The sequence below is a fragment of the Sapajus apella genome, unplaced genomic scaffold, assembly GCF_009761245.1.
Source record: "Sapajus apella isolate SASKATOON/1434 unplaced genomic scaffold, GSC_monkey_1.0 scaffold17, whole genome shotgun sequence".
Lineage (NCBI taxonomy): Eukaryota > Metazoa > Chordata > Mammalia > Primates > Cebidae > Sapajus > Sapajus apella.
This window is the reverse complement of record NW_022436957.1, coordinates 9503469-9530919: the sequence shown is the minus strand read 5'-3', so window position 1 is coordinate 9530919 and position 27451 is coordinate 9503469. Positions and strand designations below refer to the sequence as shown.

The 27451-nt window shown below is 38.7% G+C and overlaps 1 protein-coding gene across 6 annotated transcripts in view; it reads right to left on the bottom strand.

The window, feature by feature from the left end:
- The window catches only part of OFD1 (OFD1 centriole and centriolar satellite protein), a 33055-nt gene extending 5607 nt beyond the window's left edge, over positions 1-27448 (bottom strand). Inside the window, exons 1-19 of one of the 6 annotated variants that reach the window (XM_032285916.1) lie at positions 27307-27448; positions 26770-26871; positions 25451-25651; positions 23287-23355; positions 23169-23199; positions 19257-19361; positions 17162-17298; positions 16672-16845; positions 14113-14219; positions 12292-12411; positions 10270-10343; positions 8747-8838; positions 7201-7390; positions 6195-6325; positions 5541-5652; positions 3236-3844; positions 2741-2867; positions 1491-1591; positions 44-154 (exon numbers count right to left, since the gene is read on the bottom strand). In XM_032285916.1, coding sequence (XP_032141807.1) covers positions 44-154; positions 1491-1591; positions 2741-2867; positions 3236-3844; positions 5541-5652; positions 6195-6325; positions 7201-7390; positions 8747-8838; positions 10270-10343; positions 12292-12411; positions 14113-14219; positions 16672-16845; positions 17162-17298; positions 19257-19361; positions 23169-23199; positions 23287-23355; positions 25451-25651; positions 26770-26862 — 2584 coding nt within the window. In that variant the 5' untranslated portion in view covers positions 26863-26871; positions 27307-27448. The other 5 variants (XM_032285917.1, XM_032285914.1, XM_032285919.1 and 2 more) reach the window with 5 other exon arrangements.
- Between the last annotated feature and the right edge of the window lie 3 nt (positions 27449-27451).

Sequence of the window (27451 nt, the reverse complement as noted above, 5' to 3'; positions counted from 1 at the left end):
ATTAAGTATGCGACCCTGCTGTTAGTTAAAAAAAAGAACTTACTTGGGTGCTGATATGAGAGGGGCTCAGCAGCTGCAGCAGTGCCCACAGGAGGCGTATCCCCCGCAGGAGAGAGCCCATCCATTTCAAACTGCCTTGGCACGTTCCCTGCATCTTCATGAGGAACAAACAATTGTCCCATGAGTCCTTAATAATAACAGGAAGACAAAGGAGGGCAGTGCAGTGTGGGGCAACTGACTGGAGCACAGGAACCTCAGCCAAAGTATCTGTGTGCACCCTTTCCTAACGGGATTCTATGACGTTCCCAACATAACTACTTGCCACAGTCTTGCTTGTTAGTGTTCTTGTACTTGCAAGAATTAACTTTGTTGACAAAATTGGACTCGTTACCCAACAGGAAAATTAACCCAGTGACAGTGAAGAATTCAATTGGCTTGCTGATAATCATTTGAATTCTACTGAAATATCAATGATTTAACACAAAGACTTTAACAAATATTTACAAAATTTACTAAGCCCTCTAATTTAACTGTTCAAAATATGATACTTTCAGATTTGAAGATGACGTTTACAAGGCTAACCAATAGGTTATATACAAATATAAAGATTTTTCAAGCTGGAAAGAACCTTAGAGATGATAGGCTCTACATGCTTATTTTACACTTACAAAGTGGCGACAAAGTAAGACAGTCTAAGGCAGGGCCATAGCCAGGACACCAGTTTCTGGACTCTTAATATTCTTTTATCTCCATTCTTTCACTAAAAATGAGATTTTCTAAATCTTAGGCAATCAACAGAATCAGTAAATTTAAAAAATAACATTCTTAGGCTGGGTGTGGTGGCTCACACCTGTAATTCCGGCACTTTGAGAGGCCAAGGCAGGCGGATCACTTGAGGTCAAGAAATCGAGACTAGCCTGGCCAATATGGTGAAACCCTGTCTCTACTAAAAATACAAAAAAAACACAAACAAACAAAAAAAAAACAAACCCAGCCAGATATGGTGGTGCGCGCCTGTGGTCCCAGCTACTCGGGAGGCTGAGGCAGAAAAATCGCTTGGACGCAGGAGGTGGAGGGAGGTTGCAGTGAGCTGAGACTGAGCCACTGTACTCTAGCCTGGGCAACAGAGCGAGACTCTATCTCAAAAAATAAAAACAACCATTCTTCTATTCCATAAAAAGGAAAAAATAAAGAAAAATCACATTTAAAACCTGATAACTTTTAAAATCTGGTAAGTTAAAAATTCATTTATAAGCTTAGCTCAAACTCTGAAATTATTAGTCATACTGAAATGTTGAAAAAGCAGACACACCAATAAAAATCTTCATGACACAAAAATGAGGTGATACATCTGTACTTGTGATTGTATCACAAAATAAAAATGTCCCAATTTGTAAATGCTTTTCTTTTTAAACCAGTAGAGGGTTTCACCAAAACTAAGCTTTCAAGATTTTCGACTTATATAAACTGGTACTAATTTTTGAACTTACATTCAAAAGATGATTCAGAGTCCTCATTATCCTTAAAAGCTAGCTTGTCCACATCTGAAAATTCACTTTTGTCTTGAAGTTCAGTTTGTCTCGTATAAGGACTAGATTGGAAGGATAAAACTCGTGAATGTGCAGTTTTAATAACAGAAAACCCAAGAGCACAAGGTGACAAAAAGCCTTTTGTGACTCTAGAAAATGCTCTACAAAATTCCTTTCCTCTCTGTCTTGTAAAGAATAGCTTCACCTCACCGCCACCACTAAGCATTGTTCTCAGCAATTAACACCTGTTTACTCAGTTACTCCTTGTAACTATTTCACGCTGTGAAGTAGGCACTACAGTTGTTAACAAAAAATGTTATATACTCTGAATGCTATTCCTAGTTTAGTTTTTCACTAACCATAAAACATTTCTGAAAAAAATTCTGCACACTATCAGCCTGAACCAGCTGAAGATGCAATACCACAACCTTGAGTGAGCAAAGTGCCCTAACTCCTCAGCCTACGCATGTGTCTTATTCTTCCTTTTGGCTTATCAAAAAAAAAAAAAAAAAAAAAAAAAAAAGCTTTAGGACCATGACAAGCACATGTGGCAGAGAACTACATGAACACACAGAGCCCAGAACTAAGGAATCAGTTCTCTCTGCTGTGGGGCCCAGGTATGGGTAGGAGTCTGCTCTGCTCATGACTCAAATCACAGCCTGCTGACCCAGTGGTCTAGTTTCTAAAAACATCCACTCCTTCCTGTTTCAACAATCATACTCCAGACCCCCCACCTTGTTTGAATTTATTTCAATGACATGCAAGTCATGAAACTTATCTTTTTATATTTCAATGCCAAAATATTTTTAAAAGACTATTTAATGTGTAAAACTGTTCCAACTTTAGAAATAACCTCCATTTGTTTGCTCTCAGATTTTATACATTTGTTTTTTATCTTAATAAACCAAATCTATTCACAGAACTAGGAAGATGCTTATTAATACCAGATAGTATGGTCTCTATATCAACTTTAGCAAATAAGCATTATCTACTATTTACTAAAAGCAATCTTTTTCCCTCCAGGTAATTTAGATGAGTCTCAAAGATGACACATCATTTTGCAATCTGGTTGCAAATTCTATACTGCCATATGATCTGTAACAATTACCTTAAAAAAAAAAAAAAAAAAAAATCCCAGTAAAACAAGTGAAGGCTGACAGAGCAAGTAACATGATTCAGCTGAAGCTAATCAATCAGAACATTGTACTTACCCTGCTTTCTGCTCTGGAGGGCTGAAGAAGGGAGCAATGGAGAGGCTGTGCCTAGACTCAGTGGGTGATGGCAGGGTCATTCTATCAGGACAAGGACTCGAGGAAGCAATGTGTGATCTGCCCAGACCTAAGGTGCAGAAAGAACCAAGGCAAGAACATTACCAACTGCATGGAGAAGATACTAATGTGGTTCCTAAAGAGCTCTCTTAGTTTGAAAATAAATTGTTATCCTCACAAATAGCCAATTATGATGCACAAGATCCACAAAACTAATGATTCAAGCACCTAAATTAAATTGCAATGGCAATAATAAAATGTATGAAACCAACCGGCAGCAAAGGAAAGACAACCACCACTCCCTAAACAGCTCTGTGTGCCAAGCAAACACTAGACTTTGCCACTCTGTCCCGCTGACCCTCACAGCAACCCTGCGTCATGGGCGGGGTGGCTACCCAACTCCAGAGCACCCTGCAACCCTTTGTGTGGGTGGCTTACCTTCCAGATACATTTCACTTTCAAGGCTTCTTTTTGCTTTTGGAAGAGGTGTGGAGGAGAGGCGTCTGGAGGAAGTGCCCCTGCGTAGCCCTGAGGCTGCACTGCCGGTCAGTGCTTCCAAGATGTCATTCCTTTCTTCTTTAAATGTGCCTACTTGAGGCTGCTCAGAGACAACTCCGTCCTCTGCAAAAATATGTCTTTCCGGAGAACTGAAAGTAGTACTTCTGAAGGGTTCTAGCAAATGCAGAGATGGTAGGCTCTTTGCTGGTAGTGGGCTTTTGGCAGAGTTTTTAATGACTCTCCGATGGTAACTTCTGAAAGCCTTTTCCAAGCGTTCGGCCTCTTGCTGAAGTTCTTTGACCCTTGCCTTAGCATTGGCTACAAACTCAAGCTCAGAATCTGGGGAACTACCCTCCACCCCTGCATCTGGATAATTTGTGATCCCTGATGCAACCATACCTGCTAGAATGTTTTCCTGTTTAAAAGGATTGTTCAAGAAATCCCCACTTAGCTCACCAATGCAAGGCACCATGTTGCCATTTATTAATCCACTGACAGAACGATCGATCACAGACTGCTTTGGATTGCAGTAGACTTCATTCTCTAGGGCTGCAGAGTACAAAAAGCCAATTTCAAAAGTGAGTAGACAAGGCAGAGAAAAAAATTAATATACTTGAGAATATTCTTTGAAAAAGGGAAGACAGTAATAAGGACAAACTTGCACATTAAACGGTTTCTGAAGCCATGGTAATGATAACCACCAACATTTATTGACAGCTTATTGTACCAGCTATAGCTTCATATGTCTTTTGTAATACAATATAATTTTAGAATCCATTACGCACAATTTTGAAATCCACAGGCTCTGAGAACTGAAAATTTATTCATAATTTGGTGGCAAAGCCTAACCAGACTTGAACTCATTTGGCTGAAAAGTTTGACCTGAACTGATGATGTAAACCCATTTATAATCTTTATTTATCCCAGGATGAATATTCATACAGATGACTGCAAAATAATTAATGTGTTTTACTACAGGATCCTGTTCAGAACTTCCAGGGCTATTGTGAAATCCACGGCACATGGACCGAGTTTCATATAAGGGAGTGAGGACCTGCATTCACAACAACACTGTGGTCAAGGAACTCTCACTGCTCCCATTTTCCAGATGGGGGACTAAAGCTTACTGAGGCTGGGTCACATGGCTAGCAGGTCCAAGAGCTACTGGGCTTTCCTAATGCAAAACCAGTGCATGTGCCCCACTCTCCTGCAATGCCTCCCTATGATGCTAGAAGAAAGAAGCTTGCCCTCAGCAATGCATGCATGCAAAAGGGTTCTATCCTCATTCAACTATTTTTTATTGATAGGAGAGTGCTATGATTTCAGCTGTAAGAAGTTTTGCTAAACAGAATTGAAAGAAAACGAGGAACAGAAAAAAGTAGAAATGAGTAGAGATAAAAATAAAACAAGTGCTGGTAGAAGAGAGCAAGGAGCTGATGAGGAAAGAGAGCAAGAGGGAACGAGGAAGGCTCAGACCGAGCTGAACTGGTAACACATATGCACTTTCTCTGAGCTTGAAAGCAACTGGCTAAACTTCAGTATCTTCCTTACAAAGTAGGAAGGGGCAGAGATGCATTCACAGTGAAGACACAATAATAAAATGATACCAATAACCATTTCCTGAGTGTCTTTTATATCCCAGGCACTCGACTGAAACCCATCTCATTTCATCTCTTTCATCATGGCTCAGCAGGTATTATTATCCCCATTACAAATGAGGAAATTGAGGCCCAAGGAAGTTAAAGTAGCACACCCAAGGTCAAACAACTTCAACTTCAAAACTTCAAAAAACTGGGGTCCAAAACAAGAGTTCTCTGATTCTGAGGGCAATGTTTTTGTTTGTTTGTTTTGCTAAACCACCCTGCTTCTCCTGTATGTTTATATATCTGTCTATCAAGGAATCCATAAAACTACTGAATTGGTGTTAACATTGTGGTAACAGATAAAAAAGGAAATCCTAGGATGGATGTAGGGACTTCTATGTCACCACCACATCTTTCCTATTTCAGGCATGAGGCTCTCCCAAGTCATGAAAAACCTATGATGAAGCAAGTCACTTTTGCTGACGATCCAGATGGTATTATCAAAATGGATAGAGTTTTACTTCTAAGATGACACACATTTCTATGGGTTTTCCCCTAACACATTAATTACTCAATATTCAATAAATTATGATCATTACATTTTCACAGACATCAGAAGCTATACACACACAAAAGCATTTATGGCTTAAAATGTCTCTAACCTGTCTGGGTTTGCTTCAGTTGCAATTTTAAATCAGCAACCTGAGTAGTTAACCTCTTTACGGAAGCTTTGTAACCTAGTATCTGGGCCTTCAGCTGTGTAGAATGCTCAATCTGAAAAGATTCAGGATAGGAAAAGAGATCAATGTAAAACAAATCACAGCTTGCTTCAAAAGGAAAAGTTCTCTTATCATGCTTGTCCTCTTTTTGTTCTGCCAATTCCAAGAAGCTTTATGACAGGAAACAACAGGGTCCCTATTAAAAAAAAACACACCACACACACAGAACACACAAGTTTTTCGCCATCTTTTTCAGTCATATCAAAGAACTCTAGGGCATGCAGGCAAAAATCATAAGACAGTAAATGTAATACTTCTCAGGGTGAGAATTTACAGATAACAATGGGTACCTTCAGGCACTCAAAAAATGCTTTGTTTAGGTGAGTTTGCTTTCTCCATTTTATTACTATTACAAATATCAAATCATATTATCACTGCAGAATTTTCTCAGATGAGAAAGGATACCTTTAGCATATTTGGGGGAGTAATGTTTGATGTTACAGTAAATCTGATTTGCACTGGTGTGACTTGTGCCAAGTTTACATACTTATGAAGTGTACTGGTATCATACAGGAACTGAAGACGACCAATACTCACTTCCTCTTGCAGCTGTTTGTGCAGAGCTTGCCTACGGCTTTCGAACTCCTCATGCTCAACTGCTATAGCCTTTTCTGCTTTCCATAGTTCTTTCTGAAAGACTGCAAGTTCAGGAGCTGGCTGAGCTAGGCCTAAAAAGGTTTAAAAAAAAAATCCTAATCATTATCAACCCTAAGTTTTCTTATTTCATTTAACAAAAACAGTTAAAGAAAGGGGTTTTAAAGTGTTACTTTGCTGTGTACTCACGCAATTAATTTGATATTAATTCTATTAAATGAGCTCAGAGCAATCCTGACTCTCAAATTTCACAACAAAAGAATTTAGTGCATGTTAATGCAAACTTTTTACCCTTGGAGTCCTACTCCAAGTAAAAGAACTCTTTCAAATCCTCAAATTAACCAGAAAGCCTGTTTCTCTCCTCTCCCATGCATAGAAGGAGCTCTCTATCTGGTCTACCTGTTGATGACAGCGGGATCCAATATGATCTGGGCATCTGACAGCAGCAGTTGGGATCCAGTCAGAAAGCAGATGGCACCCACAATCAAGGTCATCTAAGAACCCTTTAATAATGGTTGACTTATTCCGGATATACACAAAGGATGGTGGAGTTCCCTGGGCTAGTACAGGGCCACACTGTTAGCACTGTTGGGGCCTGGAGGATCAGGGGAGGGAGAAATTCTCAGCACTGGAGAGAGGGAGGTGGTGCAGAGCACTGAGAAGAGGTCATCACAGGCATTATGACCTCACTTGGCAGTAAACTGCAGAGGCCAGCCTAGGGCCACTGTATGTAGAGAGGCTGGTGTCCCCACTGGTCAAACCCCATCAGCAGTCAGAGGGCAAGGGAAGCCTTGATACCACCTAGAGGCAAGTTTGCAGAGTTTAATCCAAGAATCTTAATTTTATAAATCTTCCCAATTTAAGCCCCCCGCTCATATAAGTACAAAGCAGTGTTGTAATACTGACCTAATACTGATTACTAGAACATGCAAATCAGAAAAAAACATACGGTTTAGGAGACGCAAGTTTTCATTTCTACTCTCTTCCAGTTGTTGTTTAAGCAATTTATTTTGTGCCAGAAGCTCCAGTTTCTCTTCTTTTAGTAGTGAATAATCACTCATCTCTTTAACCTTTTCATTTAGCATATGGTTTTGCTTTGTTATTGCCAAAGACTGGGCTTTGACAGACTCTAACTCAAGCTAAAATTAAAAAAGGAAAATTAACATTTCAATAATGACTTTACAGTACTGCAAAAGTAAAAGCTGGCAGGCTCCTTTAAGCATAGTGTCACAATTTAATTCAGGTCACTGGACAGAAGTCCGATTCTCTGTATTAAGATTCTAACTCTAATAATAAAAATCATCTTGTGCCCTAGAGTTGGGGCAGAAGTTTTATAGGCCCCATCCCATAAAGCAAGTCCTTCTAAGATTATTATCCCATTTTTCAGAGGCAACCAATAACCCAACAACTATCACACATCATAGCAATATATATTTTTTAAATATGAAAAGGTAAAATAAAAATGGCTAGGCGTGGTGGCTCATGCTTGTAATCCCAGCACTCTGGGAGACTGAGGCAAGAGGACTGCTTGAGCTCAGGAGTTCAAGGCCAGCCTGGGCAACATGGCGAAACCCCACCTCTACTAAAAATACAAAAATTTTCTGGGCGTGGTGGCACATGGCTGTAATCCCTGCTACTTGGGATGCTGAGACACGAGAATCACTTGAACCTGGGAGGTGAAGGTTGGTTGCAGTGAGTCGAGATCACACCACTGCACTCCAGCCTGGGTGAAAGAACAAGACTCTGTCTCAAAAAAGAAAAAAAGATTCTGTGACATGTTGTGAAGTGCTTCCCTTTTCTTAGTATAATATATCTCATATTTGAGTATGAAAGCCTACAAAGTTCTCACGTAAGTCCAAGTTGCAAAATAAGTTGTATATACAAAATATGTTGGAAGTACCTAAAGCTCCAGCTTCATCCTTCAGACAGCAAGCACATGAATAGACAGAAAAGTAAAGAAGCACTTGCATGTAAAAAATGCACCTTATTTCGTTTTCATCTGTAAGATAACAATGTAATGACAAGAATTTTTACCTGCTGCTGATGGAAGGAGAGAACAGTCTGAGGTAGAAACTAATAGTAATGGCCACCTGCTGTGAACTAGGCACAAAGTTAGCTCACTGAATTCCCTCAACAACCCTATAATGCGGAATACGTCCTAGTTTACAGCTCAGGAACCTGTGGTCACAGAACTTGCCCAGTGACACACAAGCAGTTAGAGACACAGACAGGATTTGACCAGGACTCCAGGACCCAAAGCTCTATCTACACTTTCCTATGTAACATAGATTGAAATTAAGAACTACCAAATTAACTTCAGTTATTACCTTCTTAGCCATACAAATGGCTGTCCAAACATCTCAAGGGGATGACTTAAGATAAATTATGTATTTTATATATTTCATATATATTGACTATATATTTAACCAATATATGACTAAAATTTCATGTATTGGTTAAAATCTATTTCAAAAAACAATATGCTTAATAATTACCTCAAGTTCTTTCATATGATTTACAGATTGACTGAGTTCCTCCTTTTTTGAATTAATAGCTATGAGTTCCTCTTGCAAATGAGCAGCTTTTTCTGAAAGAAAGAGCCCACCAATTAAACACCATAATGTTTTCCTAGTGAGTACAAAAGCCGTTTAATATTTATGGCCAGTATGTCAGACCTAATGACCACTATTTCACAATCCAAATAGCAGATGTAAAGGGTCAAAACTTTCATGGGCAAGTAAGAAATAAACCCTGTTACCCAACAGGTTTGTGTGAAGCTATAACTGTCATGTATGTGGTGAAATTCCAGTTGCTACACATGCTAACCAGAGTTATGCCATCGCTCAGAGCACAGGCCCTAATACCCACAGCTCTTCACTTCCTTGAAGAGAAAGATCTCTTTGTTACTATATTGTAGTTACTATTTTATAGTTTTCATTTCATCTAACACAAGTCTATGTGGATATATCATCAAAACATAATTTGTTACATACATAATGGTACTAAACCATAAAAGATGTACTAGTCTCCACAAGATAGTAGTAAAAAGGGGCTGGGCATGGTGGCTCACACCGGTAATCCCAGCACTTTGGGAGGCCAAGGCAGGCGGATCTCCTAAGGTCAGGAGTTCAACACCGGCCTGGCCAACATGGTGAAAGTCTGTCTCTACTAAAAATACAAAAATTAGTTGGGCATGGTGGTGCACACCTGTAGTCCCAGCTAGTCGTGAGGCTGAGGCACAAGAATCACTTGAACCCAGGAGGCGGAGGTTGCAGTGAGCTGAGATTGCACCACTGTACTCCAGCCTAGGCAAAAGAGCAAGAATCTTTTTAAAAAAAAAAAAAAAAAAAAGGGACAGTAGGGCCACACATCAGGTATCTGGTCAACATCAAGTATCCAGCCCTGGTTTACTCCCAAGAATCTATTTGAAATTTCCACCAAAACTTCAACTTCTTGTTACAGCAATTTCCTAGAAATACGCTGAAATGTAAAACATCTGAAGATCGAAAAATTATTCAACTTCCATAGTCTCAGGCCAATGTATGTAAGAGTTCCGAGGGTTAGACATCAAGTAAAAATATTATAAAACATAAACATATATTAGAAGCAAAAGAAATATAAACTAGGTCACAGGGGACAGAGAATTAAAATTTTCCATAAGTGAAAAATAAAGTCTCTCATGGTTGGGAGTAATATGTACTTGATGGCAATGAGCTACTGCTACATTCCTGACAATTGCAGATTTATCAAAATATGTGAAATAAAGTTGGATAAAATATCCATGATAAATCACTGGCTTTCGTGAATAAACAAAATATTAAAAATGAAGGTTTCTCAAAAGGCAGTGGGGATAATGATTTTTTTTTAATTTATAAAATTAAAATTACAAAAAATGTGTAATTTTGTAGGAACAATGAAGTATAAGCTGCATTTTTTAGACTATAGAACAGACCAAACTTGGGAAGCTAATAACCTACAGCAGAACTGAAAAATACAGCTTATTCCCCCCCCCAATCACCTTTATTCTTCCTTTCATCTTCAATCAGTTGATTAGTTCTAATGATGTAGTCGTCCTTCAGTTCAAGTTGATACCTGAGAATCAGAATGACTAAATAAATATGAGCTCTTCAGTCATTTTTCTGGAAAGACCGTTATCAGTGCAGGAGCTTATTCATGGCATAGGAGCACCTGAGGGCGCTGAACACGACAATGTGTAAACTTCAAAGTCCTCAGTACTAAAGCCAGGGATATGACTTCTGAACATAAAATGTCCAGTACAATCCTTCCTCAATCCTATAAACAGGGTCCCAAAACTCAATCACACAGAACAAAGGGTCATGTTATCATAAGGTTACTGAAAGCAATCACTTTTCAGTTGGTCTCCACTGACACAAAGAGCAAAGGGGTAAATTTACACAGCACAGAACAGACTCAATCCCAAATGATAATCAGACAGTCACTTCCAATCCACCTGTACCATTTGCCCATCCCCAACCAAGGTAAGAACTTTTGTGCTCAGGGACTAAGTATAGTGCTGAGAGCCAACTGCCAAGAGCGTTATATCTGGATTAGTAATATCAAAAGGCGCATTTTCAGTTTCTCTTCTATTTCCCAGCTGTTACCAGCTGCCCTTTTGGTTCCAAAAGGAAAAAGCACTCCTGTGGTGAAGAGCCTCCAAAGTCTGACACTTGCCAAAGTCATATGAGGATTCCCAAAGCCAGAAAGACATCATGCAGCCGGTGGAAGCTGTCACAATGATACCAAATAGTTCACTGGCTCCATAACTATGTAAAACTAACACACATACTTTAATTCATTTATTCCTAAAAATTTAGCAACTACAGATGTTTCTATTTTAGCTATTTTAGTACAGAACGGACATAGATGTGGGTAAAAACATCATTTCAAAATCAATAGATTAAAAAGCTGCTGTTTTTAAAAATAGAATTTGTTTAAAGAATAACGCCAATAAATGTCTGCAATATTATGTAATGAAATATCAATGACAAACTATGAGGAAGGCAAGAGGCCAAATAAGAAATTCCCAGAGCACCTGAGTTGAATCGTTTCCTTGTGAGACATTTACGAAAAATATTAACTGAGCATTTTTTATGTGTCAGACGCTTTCCCACATACTGAAGAGAAATGCTACCACACGGACTTAACATCTTAGCACTGAGATATTACTCACTGATACACAACACTCAGACTATAGAAAAGCCAAAGTAATCATAGTTGTCCTATTTTCCTTTCCCTATATTACTTTTTGCCTCACATAGTTAATTTTGGCTCTTTTCTTTTGATTCTGGCTTTGTTCAGTCTTGAAGGAATACAAGACACATGTTCACTCACAAATACCATGACCACTAAGTATAATTTACTATCGTTAGATACCTTTGGCTGCATGAGGTAGAGGAAAAAAGTGATTATAATTCCAATTTTACGGCTTATCAACTATGCAAGCTGAGCAAGTCAAAGGCGTCCTCAAAATTAAAGTAAATCACAGCCCTCGATAAATGTTAGAGAAGCCATAAGAAAAGCAGAGGATGTGTTTTCTTTTTTTTTTTTTTTTGAGATGGAGTCTCATTCTGTCACCCAGGCTGGAGTGCAGTGGCATGACTTCAGTGCACTGCAACCTCCTTCTCCCAGACTCAAGCGATTCTCCTGCCTCAGCCTCCCCAGTAGCTGGGATTACAAGTGCCCACCACCACAACCAGGTAATTTTTGTATTTTTAGCAGATGCAGGGTTTCACTACATTGGCCAGGCTGGTCTCGAACTCCCAACTTCAGATGATTCGCCCGCCTCAGTCTCCCAATGTGCTGGGATTACAGGCATGAGCCACCACGCCCAGCCCTTATATTTTAAAAATTATCCTAACTCAAATGCAGGAAAGGATTGCTTACATCGATAAAAATATGTTTTGTTTTTTTTCCCAAACACTAAAGCTTGCCTAAGTCATAGATTACTTGGTCAGTTTTTGTTATGTTTCTACCAACTTAATTTAAACATATTACTTATTTTAAAACGCTAAACAATTACTTTAGAAGTTCATTCTTCAGCTTTTGATCATAGGTCTCTTCAAAACTCTTTATATTCTGCTCCCGTCTCCTAAGTGCCTCAGTCACGCTTTTATGTTTTTCTTCCTGGAGCTTCTGGTTCCTGAAATTAGTAAAAATATAAAAAGTAAATAAACTACCATAGTTGAGCTAACAAATTCAAGAGAAAAATCCCATGTGTTTAGTTCAACAGACTAAAACTGCTACATGATTATCATTACTAGGAAGCAGAAGGAAAGAGCCAGACCTCCTCACAGTATTTTATGAACTAACCTAGTTACAGTGTATCGAAACTAGCAGAACTGACTGTGGCATAGGGCTGAGAGTAGTGGGAGAATCTCAAGAGGAAAGTGGTTTCTCACAGAAGATAACACTTAAACAATGGTTACAGGTGATAAGTGGCCAAAATCAATCCAGAGATGAAAGAATAATGTTATTAGTTACAAAGTAACAAGTAAATGTGCTTATGTGTTTCAATCAAGCTGCTTCTAACTGCGGGATTTAATTAATTAGTCCATACATATTCAAGGTAGAATATTTGTTTTTGTCATTTAATAATCTATCAGCTTTAGCCAAGTTTGGTGGCCCGCACCTATAATCCCAGCTTTTTAGGAGGCTGAGACAGGAGGATCTCTTGCGCCCAAGAGTTTGAGACCAGCCTGAGCAATATATAGAGACTCTGTGTCTTCAAAACAAAACAAAACAAAATAACCCTACTGATTGAATATTGAAAAAAGTACCAAAAGAGAGGAGAAAAGACAGATGGATCAATCAGGGCTTCCAAATACTGTAGAAGAGAATGGTCTTCATAGTAAGACTGAATTGACCATAACACCAACTCCCAAGCCAGGGAGGTGAGTTCACAAGTGGTGAGATCCAGCCATCCTGAGAAGTGTTACAAAATGCTGACTAGTCTAAGAACAGGTAAAGGCTTCAGGTATCAGCTCCCTCTGCTGGTAATCTGGAAAGCCATGGAGAGATAAACTACGTTTATTTGGTTTATATGCTGAGAAGGAGGGAATAGGAGTAGAGAAAGTGGAGGTAAAGGAATGATGAACTCTCTCTGCCTCAATTTTCTGCCTATTTCTCTCTTTTGATCAATTTACCTTTTCATTATTGCCAAAAAGAGAGTAAGGTAGAGTTGAAATCAAACAAATCAAGCCTATAGAAGTGAGAAAAAAGATAATGAAGATGGAGACAAATTCTTTAATGAACTAAGATTCTTGGAGTATCTAGGGATGTCGATTAATAGCACATTCTCAAAGGAAAAGAAGGCTTATTGCACAAACTATAGACAGGTGAGCTTGCTGTCAATCCCAGGTAAGATTTGAAGGATGGAACATTTGTGAGCACTTAGAGTGACACAAAGAAATAGTTTCACCCAATAAAACTCAATTCGGACCAGCATACTTCCTTTCCTGAGCGCACAGCTGATCAAAGCTGCAGGCCGGATATATGGAATTTAGTTACTATATATACACATACGAAACTATCAGATCTGAGGGACTGAGCTTAACTGCAAAACATACGATCTGTTCAAGTATTAACAGCTTCTCCAGATCCATCTAGTCTTACTGTAGCCTGATGATAGCATCTCATTCTGCTTTTCATCTTAATGTTTAATATTTCAAAGGCAAAACCCTAGTGTTTGTTCCTCTTAATTTGTACCTTCTAATGGTAGGTGATACTCCTTTACAAACAAGAACTCTACTTGGGAATGAACATTCGAATATTTAGACATATATTTAGTAATTCTTTTTAATCTCAACATTCTGAATATCCAAATTGAACATGTATTACTTACAATTCAAAAGCTTCAACTCTTTGCTTCAGCTCTGCTTCTCTTCCTCTTAGCAAATCCATATCTTTTAGTAAAAGTTGCCTTTGAGCATAAATTTCTTTTGTTTCAATCTGTGTAGAAAAGCATTAATTTTTAGCATGCAAGCTAATGAAAGCAAAATAGATTTGAATGAATATACTGCTTCCTAAATTCCAAAAAGCAAAGTGTAGACATTAAGGAGAACAATTTCACCTTCGAGAGATTTCAACTCAAGGTACGCTTTTTGCCTATTCTAGTTGCATAAAAATTTACTCTCCCAATGACTGCTAAACTACATTACCCTATAGTCCTAACATGCCATGTGTAATTTATGCTATTTAGTTCTTTAACATCTCTCAGTCCCTTTTATGTAAAAAAAATTTTTTTTGAGACAGGGTCTCACTCTGTTGCACAGCCTTGAGTGCAGTGGGATGATTTTGGCTCACTGCAACCGCCGCCTCCCAGGCTCAAGGGATCCTCCCACCTCAGCCTACCAAGTAGCTACAGGCACTACAGGCACATGCCACCAAGTCCGGTAATTGTTTTGTATTTTTGTAGAGATAAGGTGTCGCCAGGCTGCTCTCGAACTTCTGGGCTCAAGCAATATACCTGCCTTGGCCTCCCAAAGTGCTGGGACTACAGGCATGAACCACCACGCTTGGTGCCCTTACCTAAATTTTGGCAAATTCCTCAGGAAGAAAAATTAAACACAATGTACGTTCAGCAATAAAACTCCAAAAGACTAGAATCCCCATGGTTTTTAGTAGTGGTGCTGTCTGAATGTTTCAGTTCATGGGGCATTCTGACTTAGATTTAGCAAGCTCATATGAACTCCTAAAAGAATGGGCCATCCTTCCATTTGTGTTAACAGAGCAAGAATTTACTAACTACCTATCACATGTCAAGCAGCATACTGGGAACTGGATATAAAGAGGTAGATAGATACAGTCCTCATCTCTAAAGACCTCACAATTTAGTCAGGGAGTGACAAACAATCACACTAGGATGTGATGATTTTGTAACTGAAGTACATAAAGACTACAGGCAGGAATGAGGCCTAAATGAGTCACTCAGTGGGAGTCATAGAAGGCGTCAACAGGGTGACATCCCAGCTGGGTCTTGAAGGACAGTCTGGTTTTATCAGGGAGAGAAAGGGACGGACAGTCCAGGTGAAGGAATAAAGATACGGTGTTTTTTATAAGGATGACAATATTCAAAGCCTTCAGATAATTAGAGTTAAATAAACAGCGATCTAGTCAGTCACATATCTTGAAGACGAAACTATTAGTCTAAACACAATCCAATCATCTCAAAGATATGTGCTTCCAACATTCATCTTTATAGCCGAAGCAAGCCCAATTCCCAGGAATGCTATACAAAATTTTAGAGGGGGTGCCCTTGGCATTAAACAACTAGGTCTTACTGAGAAGCCCAAAGCAAGAGTGGACACTAGGGGGAAGCATTCCTACTTTCAACATTTGACAGCAGTTCTGGATGTATGTTGGAAATGGTGCTGTAAATCTAGTTTGGTCTAAGACATGCCCTTGGGAAAGGAACATGATTTCTTAAAGGAGTGGATCCACTTGCCGATACGGACTTCCTGTCACTCCTCACCCTCTCCATCTCCTATCTACTTACTTTCTGGGGTGACAAGATGGCCACATGGATGACCCTTGTGGCCCTGGGACCCCTTTACCTCAGGGACCTTTACCCTTGCTCATTTCCATGGCTCCTTCCAATGGCAGCACACTGCATTTGGTTTCCAGTCTCCACCTGAAACCTCATCCTGCAATTCTGTACTCTTGGACCATCCTTATTCTTCTACCTACCACTCTCTCCAGATCTAGTCCTTGATCACTGAGACTGCCACTTGACCCTCCCTTTCCCCCTGGGTTAGCAGCCACCTGCCCTCTCCTCTGCTTCCTTTCACTACCCAAGAGCGCCCCAGAATCTTCAATTAAATAGGCTGCATTTCTCAAGTCAAATAAATTAGGCTCTGCAAAGTTGTACTCCCCAAGCATCTCCATCTCTCCGCCCTCACTGAAAAAGGCAGAAAGAGATACTTACAAATCCTCCCCAGAGCTAGAACAGAAAACTCACCTACGAGCACGTGGTTTGGTCTCTCTCAATTCCAGGCTCCCCCAACTACAGCTGAGCCCTCAATACAGGTGATCAGTCCTCTCTGCTTTAAAGAGCTGTTCTTCCCTTACCCACAGGAGCTACTCTGCACCTCCAAGCTGCTCTTAAAACCTGTGATCTAACCTTCTAATCTGCCTGAGAAGATGGAACTTATTTAGGCTGTGTTTCTCATAATCCCAGCTTGACTGTTCACCTCCACAGTTCCTGCCTTTCCACCAGTCTCAGAGGAAGCAAATCTGTGTATCCTTTTCAAGGCCCATCCTTCTATTTGCACTCTTGGCCACAGTCCCTACTGCTCTTCTGGGTCCTTGTTCCGTCAACTGTACCACCGTATTCCTGGATCTTGAGCCAACCTACTAATAGCTGCAGGAAATAACCACCCAGTAAAATATTTATAAATACCACCTCTTGGTGCTTTTGAATTCTCTCAAGGGTACTCTTTTCCCGAAGAATGAGGGCTTCAGATTTTGCTTGACAAGCTTTCTCAAAATCATTCTGGAACATGGCTAATTCCTTCTCATACTTTTTTTTCGCTTCCATTTTAATTTTTGCTATCTCGGTATCTTTAAAAATCTTCAACTGCAAATTGATCACAAAAAATTGAAAATACCAACTATTACACAATAAAAACAGGAACAAGTTCTCTCTCTACATCTAGGTTTAACATTAATGCTCTGTCCAAATATATTTATTTCATCTTTAATCTCATTCACTGTATTTGTAGAATTTACTCAAAACACATAAACGTCATCAGAAACAAAAAAAAATATGTACAACAGTATAGTATCCCATTCTCTATCAAAAGTTCTAAATATTTTCCCATATACCTAATATTAAGACTTTAGAAAACAAGCAAAAACATCACTGTTGTTAACAATAACAAGATAAAACTTACCTTTTGACACATTTCTGCCCGAAGTTGCTCTTCCATTTCTCTCTTGTATTCATTTAGCTTTATTTCTAAAGACTCAAACTTGACACGCTGAGGGTAAGCATCTGCAAACTGATCATCAATAAGCTGAAGCTTCTCAGCTATTAAAAAACAACACATCAAATTAGGACATAGAAACATGGTCAGGTGCGTAAGATGCCAGACCTCTGGTTCAAAAGTAAAGAGTATACTTAGGGGAAAGCATAGGGATGTCTGCGACTTACTTTAAAATACAAAAAAAAAGTATGATGGATGAATGGATGCACAGGTAAAAATGATAAAGCAAGTATACTACAAATGTAACAGTGGAATCTAACGGTGGGTAGAGTAGCTGCACCACCTTTAGTGTTCACTTAAATTGTTTCACCTTTTCTACAAAAAATTAGCTGGGCATGGTGGCACGTGCCTGTAATCCCAGCTACTCAGGAGGCTGAGGCAGGAGAATTGCCTGAACCCAGGAGGCGGAGGTTGCGGTGAGCCGAGATCGCGCCATTGCACTCCAGCCTGGGTAACAAGAGCGAAACTCCGTCTCAAAAAAAAAAAAAAAAAAAAAAAGAAAAGAAAATGTTCATGATAAAATATTGGAGGAAAAAGAAAGCCAAGAGTACAGTTTAATTCAGAAAGTACTGGAGTCTCTTCGTACTCTCTAAGTGCTAAGGCAGAGCGCTCTTTATTAAACTTTGGTTAAAGCTGACTTGCACATTCAAAATTAAAAGAATCAAAGATCATGTACTTCAACACCTCCCTTTTACAGATAAAGAACAAATGCTGATGTAGCTTAATAAGTGACTACATAACAGCACAACCAGGACTAAAGTGAGGTCTACTGACTATTTCTTCCATAAGTCCAGTGGTCCTCACACCAACTACACAGCAGAGTGCAAATCTGAACCCAGAGTACAATCTCAACCATGTATAACACCCACCAGAAAAGTATACAGAGGGGAAAAAGGCTGGCAGTAGAAGATTAAAACATTGATAGTGTTTGTCTCTTGTAGGCATGCCTTTAAACATGTTTTTCCATGTACTTTTCTGCCCAAAGTTGCTCTGTGTAATGCTGTCCAATACAGGACTCTAGCCACATGGGCCATTGACATTTGAAATGTGACCAGGCTGAACTGAGATGTGCTTTAAATGTAAAAAACACATGAGATTTCAAAGACTTAGTGTAAAAGGTAAATGTGAAATATCTCATTAGTATTTTTTATATAGAATACATGTTGAAATAATATTTTGGATGTATTGGGTTAAAAATATTATTAAATTTCACCTTTTCACTTTTTTCAATGTGGCTACTAGAAAATTTAAAATTATGTGTGTGACTCACAGTACTGAACAGCACTGCCTGATAATTAGCAAGTAATATGTTTCTAATGGAATTAAACCTACAGTTAATTAAAGGCATAGTCATTATAATACATTTAACAAATTACTAACTTCTTACAAGTTACTATTTAAGGAAGGGCCAAGAAATCCTCTAAGCACATTATTTTAAACAGCTGTTTCCCATCTCTACTGAGCACAAAACTGACGGACAGGATGGTATTGTAGACCAGCTGTATAGCACAAAAAGCTCTAGATCACAGATGGGAGAACTTGGACTCCACTATTAGTTCAGATGCAGACTGTTTCCAAGTTGCTCTTCCTCTGAGGACCTCAGTTTCCTCAACTATAAAATGAAGTGACAAGCCAGTGACTTCTCTAGTTCTTTGCAAAGCAAATAGTCTATAATCTTCTAACTTGGTGGCTGTGAAGTTAGACAAGACATGAGGAAGAACCTCCCAATTAAGAGAGGTCAAACTCAACAAAGAAGAATACGGCCCTTTGAATCCCTGCATAATTTGGCCATTGTAGCCCTGGCATTCATGAGGCTAGGAAATGATACTGGAGAGCGCTTCCTGGTCCCCCAAGACGATTCCAGAAGAATGAATTCCCTTGTTGCCTGCAGGCTGCATCCCTCCAGTTCAAGAAGAAATCACACAATATGGTAAATCAGGTAATTTTCTTCATTCAAAATGAAAACAGTAGAACTGAAATTAACAAAGAAGGCTATAATTACCCAGAGAATCTCTGCTAAATATCGAACTCGTCTGAGTTTCCATATTACAGCCCTCTTTAGTTTGATGATACTCTGCCAGTTCTTTTAAAAAGTGCATAAGAAAACCTAAAAAACATAATGCGTACAATTGTTTCAGAACTTTCAACCACTGTGGTTTATACAATCTTAGTTTTATAACAATATCATTTTTTACATTATATATCTTTCCTTTTTTTAAGAGACAGAGTCTTGCTCTGTCACCCAAGCTGGAGTGCAGTGGTGTAATCATGGCACACTGCAGCCTCAACCTCTTGGGCTCAAGCAATCCTCCCAAGTAACTGGGACTATTTTTCGTAGAGACAGGGTCTTGCTATGTTGCCCAGGCTAGTCTCAAATTCATGGCCTCAAATAATCCTCCTGCCTGGGCCTCCCAAAGGGCTGGAATCACAAGCATGAACCACTGTGCCCAGTCATATCTTTTAAGAATAAATCTGAGGAAAGGCCTTTTCAAGCAGGATACAAAACCTGGAAGGAATAAGGAGAAATATTAATCTAACTACATAAAAATTGTACATATGGCATAAAATAAGATAAAAAAAAAATACACTGGGAAAAATACTTGCAATACTATAGAAGCATAACCAAGACTAAAGTGATGACATTTTCATAACATCAAAGAACTCTCACAAATCAGTTAAAAAAAAAAAAAAAAAAAAACAGAAAAATGGGGCAAAAACATTTGCAGAAAAGAAGTCAAAGATGAACAAAATTTTTAGATACTGAATAAACATGAATAAAATCATAAATGGAAATTACAATAAAGAAACCATTATTTTCCCTATAACACTGCTAAGATTAAAACTTTTATAATGCTAAGTGTTGACAAGGGAGTGGATATATAACTATGCTCATTCACTTGGGAGTGAAATTTGTCAGTGCTTATATATATTTAAACTGCACCTGCCCTTTAATCTAGTCATTTCATGTCTATGAATTTACACAGCTATACTTTCACAAGGGCACAAAGGGTGCACACTGCACAATGGTTACCTCTAACGGCAAAAAGCAAACAATGAAACAAACAAATCTCCATCAACAAGGGGTTAAATACATTCTTTAAAAATAGTCTATCCTGCTACAGAAAGATATATTGGTGGATTTAAAAAAGCAAATTGCATACAGTAGCTATAATATAATCCCACTTGATTATGTGTTTTAGAAATACACAGAGTTTTAAACTCAAAGAATTCTAGAAGGATAAACAAGAAACTGTTAATTTTAGTTATCAGTGGAAAGTGAGATTAAAGAACATGGGCAGAAACTGCTACTTTGTTTTCACTTTATATCCTTCCAAATAGTTTGAAACTTTGTTTTAAACCACAAGCATAAATTATTTAAGAAATTGTTAGTTTCTTGGAACTAAAAACATTAGCTCAGCACCTTTTCCCTCACCCCCACCCACTTTAGTGAGGGGATTAGAGTTAGATTGTTTTGTCACAGTCTGCATTCCACCCTGGGATTACCTGACCTAAATTTGCAAACATGAAGGCTCACTCTTTTTTTTTTTTTTTTTTTCCACTGCAAATCCTACGTTCCAAGAACTCAGGTTCACTCTTGATGATATAAAGCTCTATTGGTTTTGACATTGGTTCTTTTCATTCTCTTTACAGTATTTTTCCACTTGGGCCTGTAAATTCCAAGACTTTGGGAGGCTAAGGTCGGCGGATCACCAGAGGTCAGGAGTTTGAGACCAGCTTGGCCAACATGGTGAAATCCCATCTCTATTAAAAACACACAAAAAAATAGCTGGGTGTGGTGGCAGGCACCTGTAGTCCCAGCTACTTGGGAGACTGAGACAGGAGGACTGCTTGAACCCAGGAGGTGGAGGCTGCAGTGAGCCGAGATCACGTCACTGCACTCCAGCTCGGGTGGCACAGTGAAACTCCATCTCAAAACAAAACAAAACAGTGTCTTTCACAGAGATGTTTTTAATTTTACTAAAGTCTAACTGATCTACATTTTTCTTTCATATACCTTGCTCCTGGTGTTATATCTCATCATGAAACCCAAGATCACATAGACTTTCTTCCGTTTTCATTTGGAAGTTTCATAGTTTTGCATTTACATTTAGGTCTATGGTTCATTTTGAGTTAAGTTTTTGTGTAAGGTTCAAGATCTGTGTCTAGGTTCATTTGTGTGCATATGAATATCCAATTGTCCCAGCACCATTTGTTGAAAAGACTATTTTTCCTCTATTGAATTGCCTTTACATCTTTGGAAAAAAAAGAAAAAACAATTGACTTTTTTTGTGTGGATATATTTCTGGACTTTCTAATTCTGCCCCTATTGATATATGTGTCTATTCTTTTGCCAATTGCAGATAAGAATTTTAATTTTTGAACCAGATGCATTTAAAGAGACCGTGTAGAGGTAGCAAAACTATTTTTAAAGATAACGTATCTATAATAAGTACACAGATTTTTTTTGGGGGGGGGGTGATGAAGTCTAGTTCTGTCACCCATGCTGGAGTGCAGTGGCGTGATCTCAGCTCACAGCAACCTTCACCTCCCCAGTTCAAGCAATTCTCCAGCCTCAGCCTCCCAAGTAGCTGGGGTTACAGGTGCTAGCCACCATGCCCGACTAATTTTTGTATTTTAGTTTCACCGTGTTGGCCAGGTTGGTCTCAAACCCCTGACCTCAAATGATCATCCCACTTCAGCCTCCCAAAGTGTTGGGATTACAAGCATGAGCCACCCTGCCTGGCCCACAGATGATTTCTTAATATCCCTTCAAGACATAAATTACCTTTTGAAGTCCCAGTTAAGCAAAAGATACTGGCTATATACCTTAGAATTATGCTGTCTAATATGGTAGTCACTACGCACGTGTAGCTACTTAAATGTAAATTAAAAATTCAGTTATTCAGTCATACTAGCCACATTTCAAGTGCTCAATAGCCATATGAGGCTAGCAGCTACCACAATAAACAGCATACAGACATTTCCATAATCAGAGAGAGTTACACTGGACAGTACTTAGAGTATAGAACATAGGATCATTTACCATACTGAACTTCAGTAGGGATGGTCTAGTTTGTGGGCAGCCCAGAACATCTTGTGTTCCAATTTATTTATCCTCTGCTAACATGACTACCAAGAGGCTTGGCGATTAAGTCACAGGCTTAATGGCTGGCAGTAAGTATTCAAATGATTGTTAAGTTCTGAATGAACTGATGAATGAATGGGAGAATGAATGAATGTCCTTGTGGGGATAGCACTGCAGGCAACAGACAAAATCCAAGGGTGTACCAAAACAAAAGGACCATTATTAACAGATTATTTTAAAAGACCTAAAGAACAACCATGCATCAAAGTCAAGTTGCCAGCTTATGATCATGCTACAAAGACTATCATCAAGTCTAACCAATGGTCTGAAACCCACAGTAGTTATGGACTCTATGAAAGGTTATTATCAAGCCCAAAATTAAGGCAATTTATCAGGTCTGTATAAACATTTAAGAACAAAAGATATATAACACATTACTGAACACATCTCTCATTCTTTAAGGAAATATTAATACATCTAATACTCTATCAATTGTACTTGAGAGGGATACCTAGTATGCAAAGAACTTGGCCTAGAAGTTATTAGTTTTTTGAGTTTTTTTTTTTCCCTGCGGAAATGTTCCCAACAGTGGGTATTTTTACTAATAGTATCTTTCAGCCTGTCTGTAAGGCCTTTGATACTGTCCGCAGTTTTATCTGAACATCTAAAAGTTATTACAAAAATGAAAATATGGTGGAAGTGACCTGCAGAAATCAAATAATTTAAATTAATTTTCTTACTCTTCTCCCTAAAAATTAGCTTCATCCTTTCAGAGGAAAAAGTACATAGAAAAATGTTGTTGTTCTCTATAAAGATGACGGCTCCTACCTTTTTGGTTGTCCTTATCAGGTCCTGAAACCTGTTAAAAGAAAATATTTTACCTTTATTCAGCTATTCAATTATAATTAACAAAGCAAAGTAGATTACAGAAACTAAGCAACCTTACCAGTGATTTGTAGAGACTGGAAGTAGGGTTGATTTTAATGAGTTGTAATAGATCCTGCATAGTAAATATCTTAAGAAAAAAAGGTTACTAATTAGACATATTTCTATATCAATGTTTAAATAAATTAGAGTATGTTTCTGAATATGAGATTAAGAAACATCCTTCAGATTAAATAAGATTATAACTATGCTAATAAGAAAAATTAAAGCTCTTTCTTACACTGTTAAATTACTATAAACATACCAAGGTAAAAAGAAAAAAATATCTTTATCATGTAATTAACTTCTAAGTACTTTGCATCAAAGATGATAGGCCTAACAGAAATGTTTAACGCCTTACAGATGACACTGAAATATCAGACGAACCAATGAATACATGACTGAGTTCCTGGGTCATTCAATTACAATTTTTTGTATTCATTTTTTAAAAATGTAAATAAACTGAATTTTTACTGTCCTTACAACCATCACTAAAATGTACTTAAAATATTTTTAAACGGACATTTTGGGTAGCTACTAAAATATATTTGTCCTACAGTATATACCATTTACTATGTCTACTCTGCATAGATTTGTCATATCTACACTGATATGATTTGTTTTCAATTGGTTTTCCTTTAAAGAATATATTCTGCATGGGCATTTTACATTAAAAACTTAAGTTGTATGAATGGGATTAATTCCTGCTATATAATTACATAATTGACTATTATACAATAATCAAAAGTATGAAGTGATTACAAAGTTAGACAATGATGTATCACAAAATGAATTCCAGGCCAGGCACGATGGCTCACGCTTGTAATTCCAGCTCTTTGGGAAGTTGAGACGGGCAGATCACCTCGGGTCAGGATTCAAGACCAGCCTGGCCAACGTGGTGAAACCCTATCTCTACTAAAAATACAAAAATTAGCTGGGTGTGGTGGCAGGTGCCTGTAATCCCAGCTACTTAGGAGGCTGAGGCAGGAGAATTGCTTAAACCCAGGAGGCAGAAGCTGCAGTGAGCCAAGATTGTGCCATCATACTCCAGCCTGGGTGACAGAGCAAGACCCTGTCTCAAAAAAATTTCCTAATGTTGATAAATAAAATTTTGTTGCTTATGATGAAATGCAGATTTAAGTTTTCATTCAAATGCTATACTAAGCTTCTTGTGTCCTTAAAACTTTGAAATATGAAACTTATAGAAAACACAAAGAAAGTAAGAACATGAACGCCGAGAGTGAAATTTATTTTTGAGACAGTCTCGCTCTGTCACCCAAGCTGGAGTGCAGTAGTGCGATCTCAGCTCACTGTAACCTCCACTGTAAACTGTGGACTTTGGGTGATAATGGTATGTCAGGGTAGGCTTATCGATAATAGTAAATGTACCACCTTGATGTAAGATGTTGACAGTAGGAGAGGCTGTGAGTGTGTAGGGGCAGCAGGTATATGGGAATTCTCTGTCCTTCCCACTAAACTTTGCTGTGAACCTAAAACTGCTCTGAAAAAATAAAGTCTATTAAAAAACACACACATATATCCACAGGGAAAGTTTGCTGTATCTGCCTTGAAATAATGAAGTAGGACTAATGTTCAACAGTAATGGGGAAGAAATAATAGTTAAAATCATCAGAGAAGTAGTAAAAAATAAACCAAGTCTTAATATTTGAGAACAACATTTTAAATTACGTATTTCTCACTTAATTACAAAGCAGAGAAACATCGGAAAAAACTAGTGCAGGAAAGAAAGCTCATTAGAGATCTAGATTTACCACCCTTTACTGTCACTTAAGAGATAATTGACCTTGGGCAAATTAATTCACCTGTCCAGAGTCTGGTTCCTCAACTGCAACGCACAAAACATCTGCAGCCTGCCTATCACAGTGCCAACCTTACTGTAGACATTCAGCAGGTTGGCAGACAACAAGGAGGAGAGATCAATTACAGGTCTGAAACATTTAGAGATTCTATATATCACTATTTAACATAAGACTGAATGAGCAAGAAATTAATTTCAAATTTAGTATCAACTTAACAAATATATTATGTGCAGGTGCGATGTGAATTCAAAGAGGAACGAGAAATGGACCTAGTCAAGGAGCACTTAGCTATCATGGAGCACTTTACAGTCAGCAGCATAGGAAGAACCTGCTAATAAAAAAATTCAAAAACAGAAAAGACTTTACCTTTTCTTTTGCCAAACCACTTTCTGGAAAGAAAACAGAAAGTGAATATTCATAGCCACATCTTTGTAAGTGATCTGCCACTAAAGAGTTAGAGGCGCCTATTAAGAGGGAGCTGCCTTCCACTGAAATGGACCGAGGTTGCAGTTCTCCACTCAATACAGGGTGCATCAGCTCATGAATTAGCTGGTTTCGAAGTTGCGTCTAGTGCAAAAATACAAATAAAAAAGAAACACAAGAGAAAGAAATTTCAGCATGATTGTTTCACTAGAGATATACACAAATGTGTTACATTCATTGGAAACCTTCCTTTTATTTCCATAATGGTTCTAGATCCATGGCCAGAAGTTAGGAACCTTCCCCAGTGCACTTTGTTTTATCCTGCAAGACAAGCGGGGTAGAAACCCAGTGGGTTCTAGAAGAAGCTTTCCTTCCTCAGCTTCCAAGTGAAACTGGTGGTTAGCCAGACCTGCTTGCAGACTCATAATTTCACATCCCTAGAAGCCCATTTCAGCAGCTTACGATTGGGATATTAAGTACAGGAAAAAATTCTGCCACCTCATCACACCTCTGTGGAGTATTGGAGAAATATAACCAAAATACTCAACAACAGGGGACTGCTACATATATTACAAAAATATCCAAAGATAAGCCTGTTGCCACTGAAAATGAGGATTTCAAGAAACTTTTAAGGAAACAGGGAAATGCTCACCACATAAATTAAAAAAAGATATACACACAGAATCTATCTACATATTTTAAATGTAAAATATGCTTTTGAAATGCATATTGCAATGAAAGCAGGTTCAGCTAATCCTATTCCCGGCTGTTAATCGAAATATAAAGTATACTAATAGATATTTGCTGCCCAAATTAAATATTCACATATTTCAATATAGTTTAAAGATGAAAGTTTTCATTCCCCAAACTATTATTAAGCAGTACACTAGTATTTTCTATATGGTGTCAATGTCATTCATCCAAATGTATTACAAACCCACTTATTAATTTAGGAAACTGTAAGCCTACAATACAAGCCTAATCTTATTTATATAATACATTTTAGTATTTCCTGCTCCTATTTTCAATTAATTATTTGCATATGCTCCTTGAAGACAACTCAAACTCAACATTTTCTCAAACGTTTTCAAGAGACTGTAATATTTCAGGATAGTTATTCAGGAATATAAAAACGTTAATTCACCAATACAATCTATGTATCTTAAGATTAAAACCCAAACCTTGATTGAATTTAAATGTGAACTACCTGTTACAGGTTACACTTGTAAAAGTTACGACACAGATACACCTAAATCTTATACCTTGAGTGTGTCCAGTATACCCCGATCCTTAAACGTCTGGTATAGTTTTTTGCGCAGTTCATCTTGACTCAACACATCAGCCACGGGGAGCATGTTGGACTGGAAGACAAAATGATTACAGGTTACCTTCGGGGCAGAGGGAAGGAGAATGTCTGAAAACAGACCAGTGGCCTACGGGGAAGCCATAAGAGGCCCAGCGGGGAAAGGAGTTTTAACGAACACAAACAAGACTTCATTTTCGCGTGCCCCGAGAAGGGGCAGGTGTGTCTACCTGAGCCATCATCAGACATCAGCTTTCTCCTGAGCCCGCCTCGCTCGCCCCGCCGTGGCCCGAGTTTAATGCCCAGCCCGGGCTGTAGGGCCAAGACGAGGGGGAATCCCTGCCCTCAGAGTCCTGCCTCTGTCCCGGGGGGTCGGGAGGAACGAAGGTGATGAACACTCCCTGCCCCGCTCTCCCAACTAGGTTTTCTAGCAAACACACGAGCTTCCTTTCTTCGCGGTTCTGAGGCATGGATGAGGACCGTGACCCAGGCACGACTCAAAGGTGGCTGGAGGGCGGGGACCCGGAGACTAGGGACTGAAGGCGGCGAGGCAGGATCACCTCACATCCCAACCAGCAACTCCCGGAGACCTGCGAAGTACAGCCTTCCTAGTCTGGAGAGTTAGGGCGCATGCGCTCGGT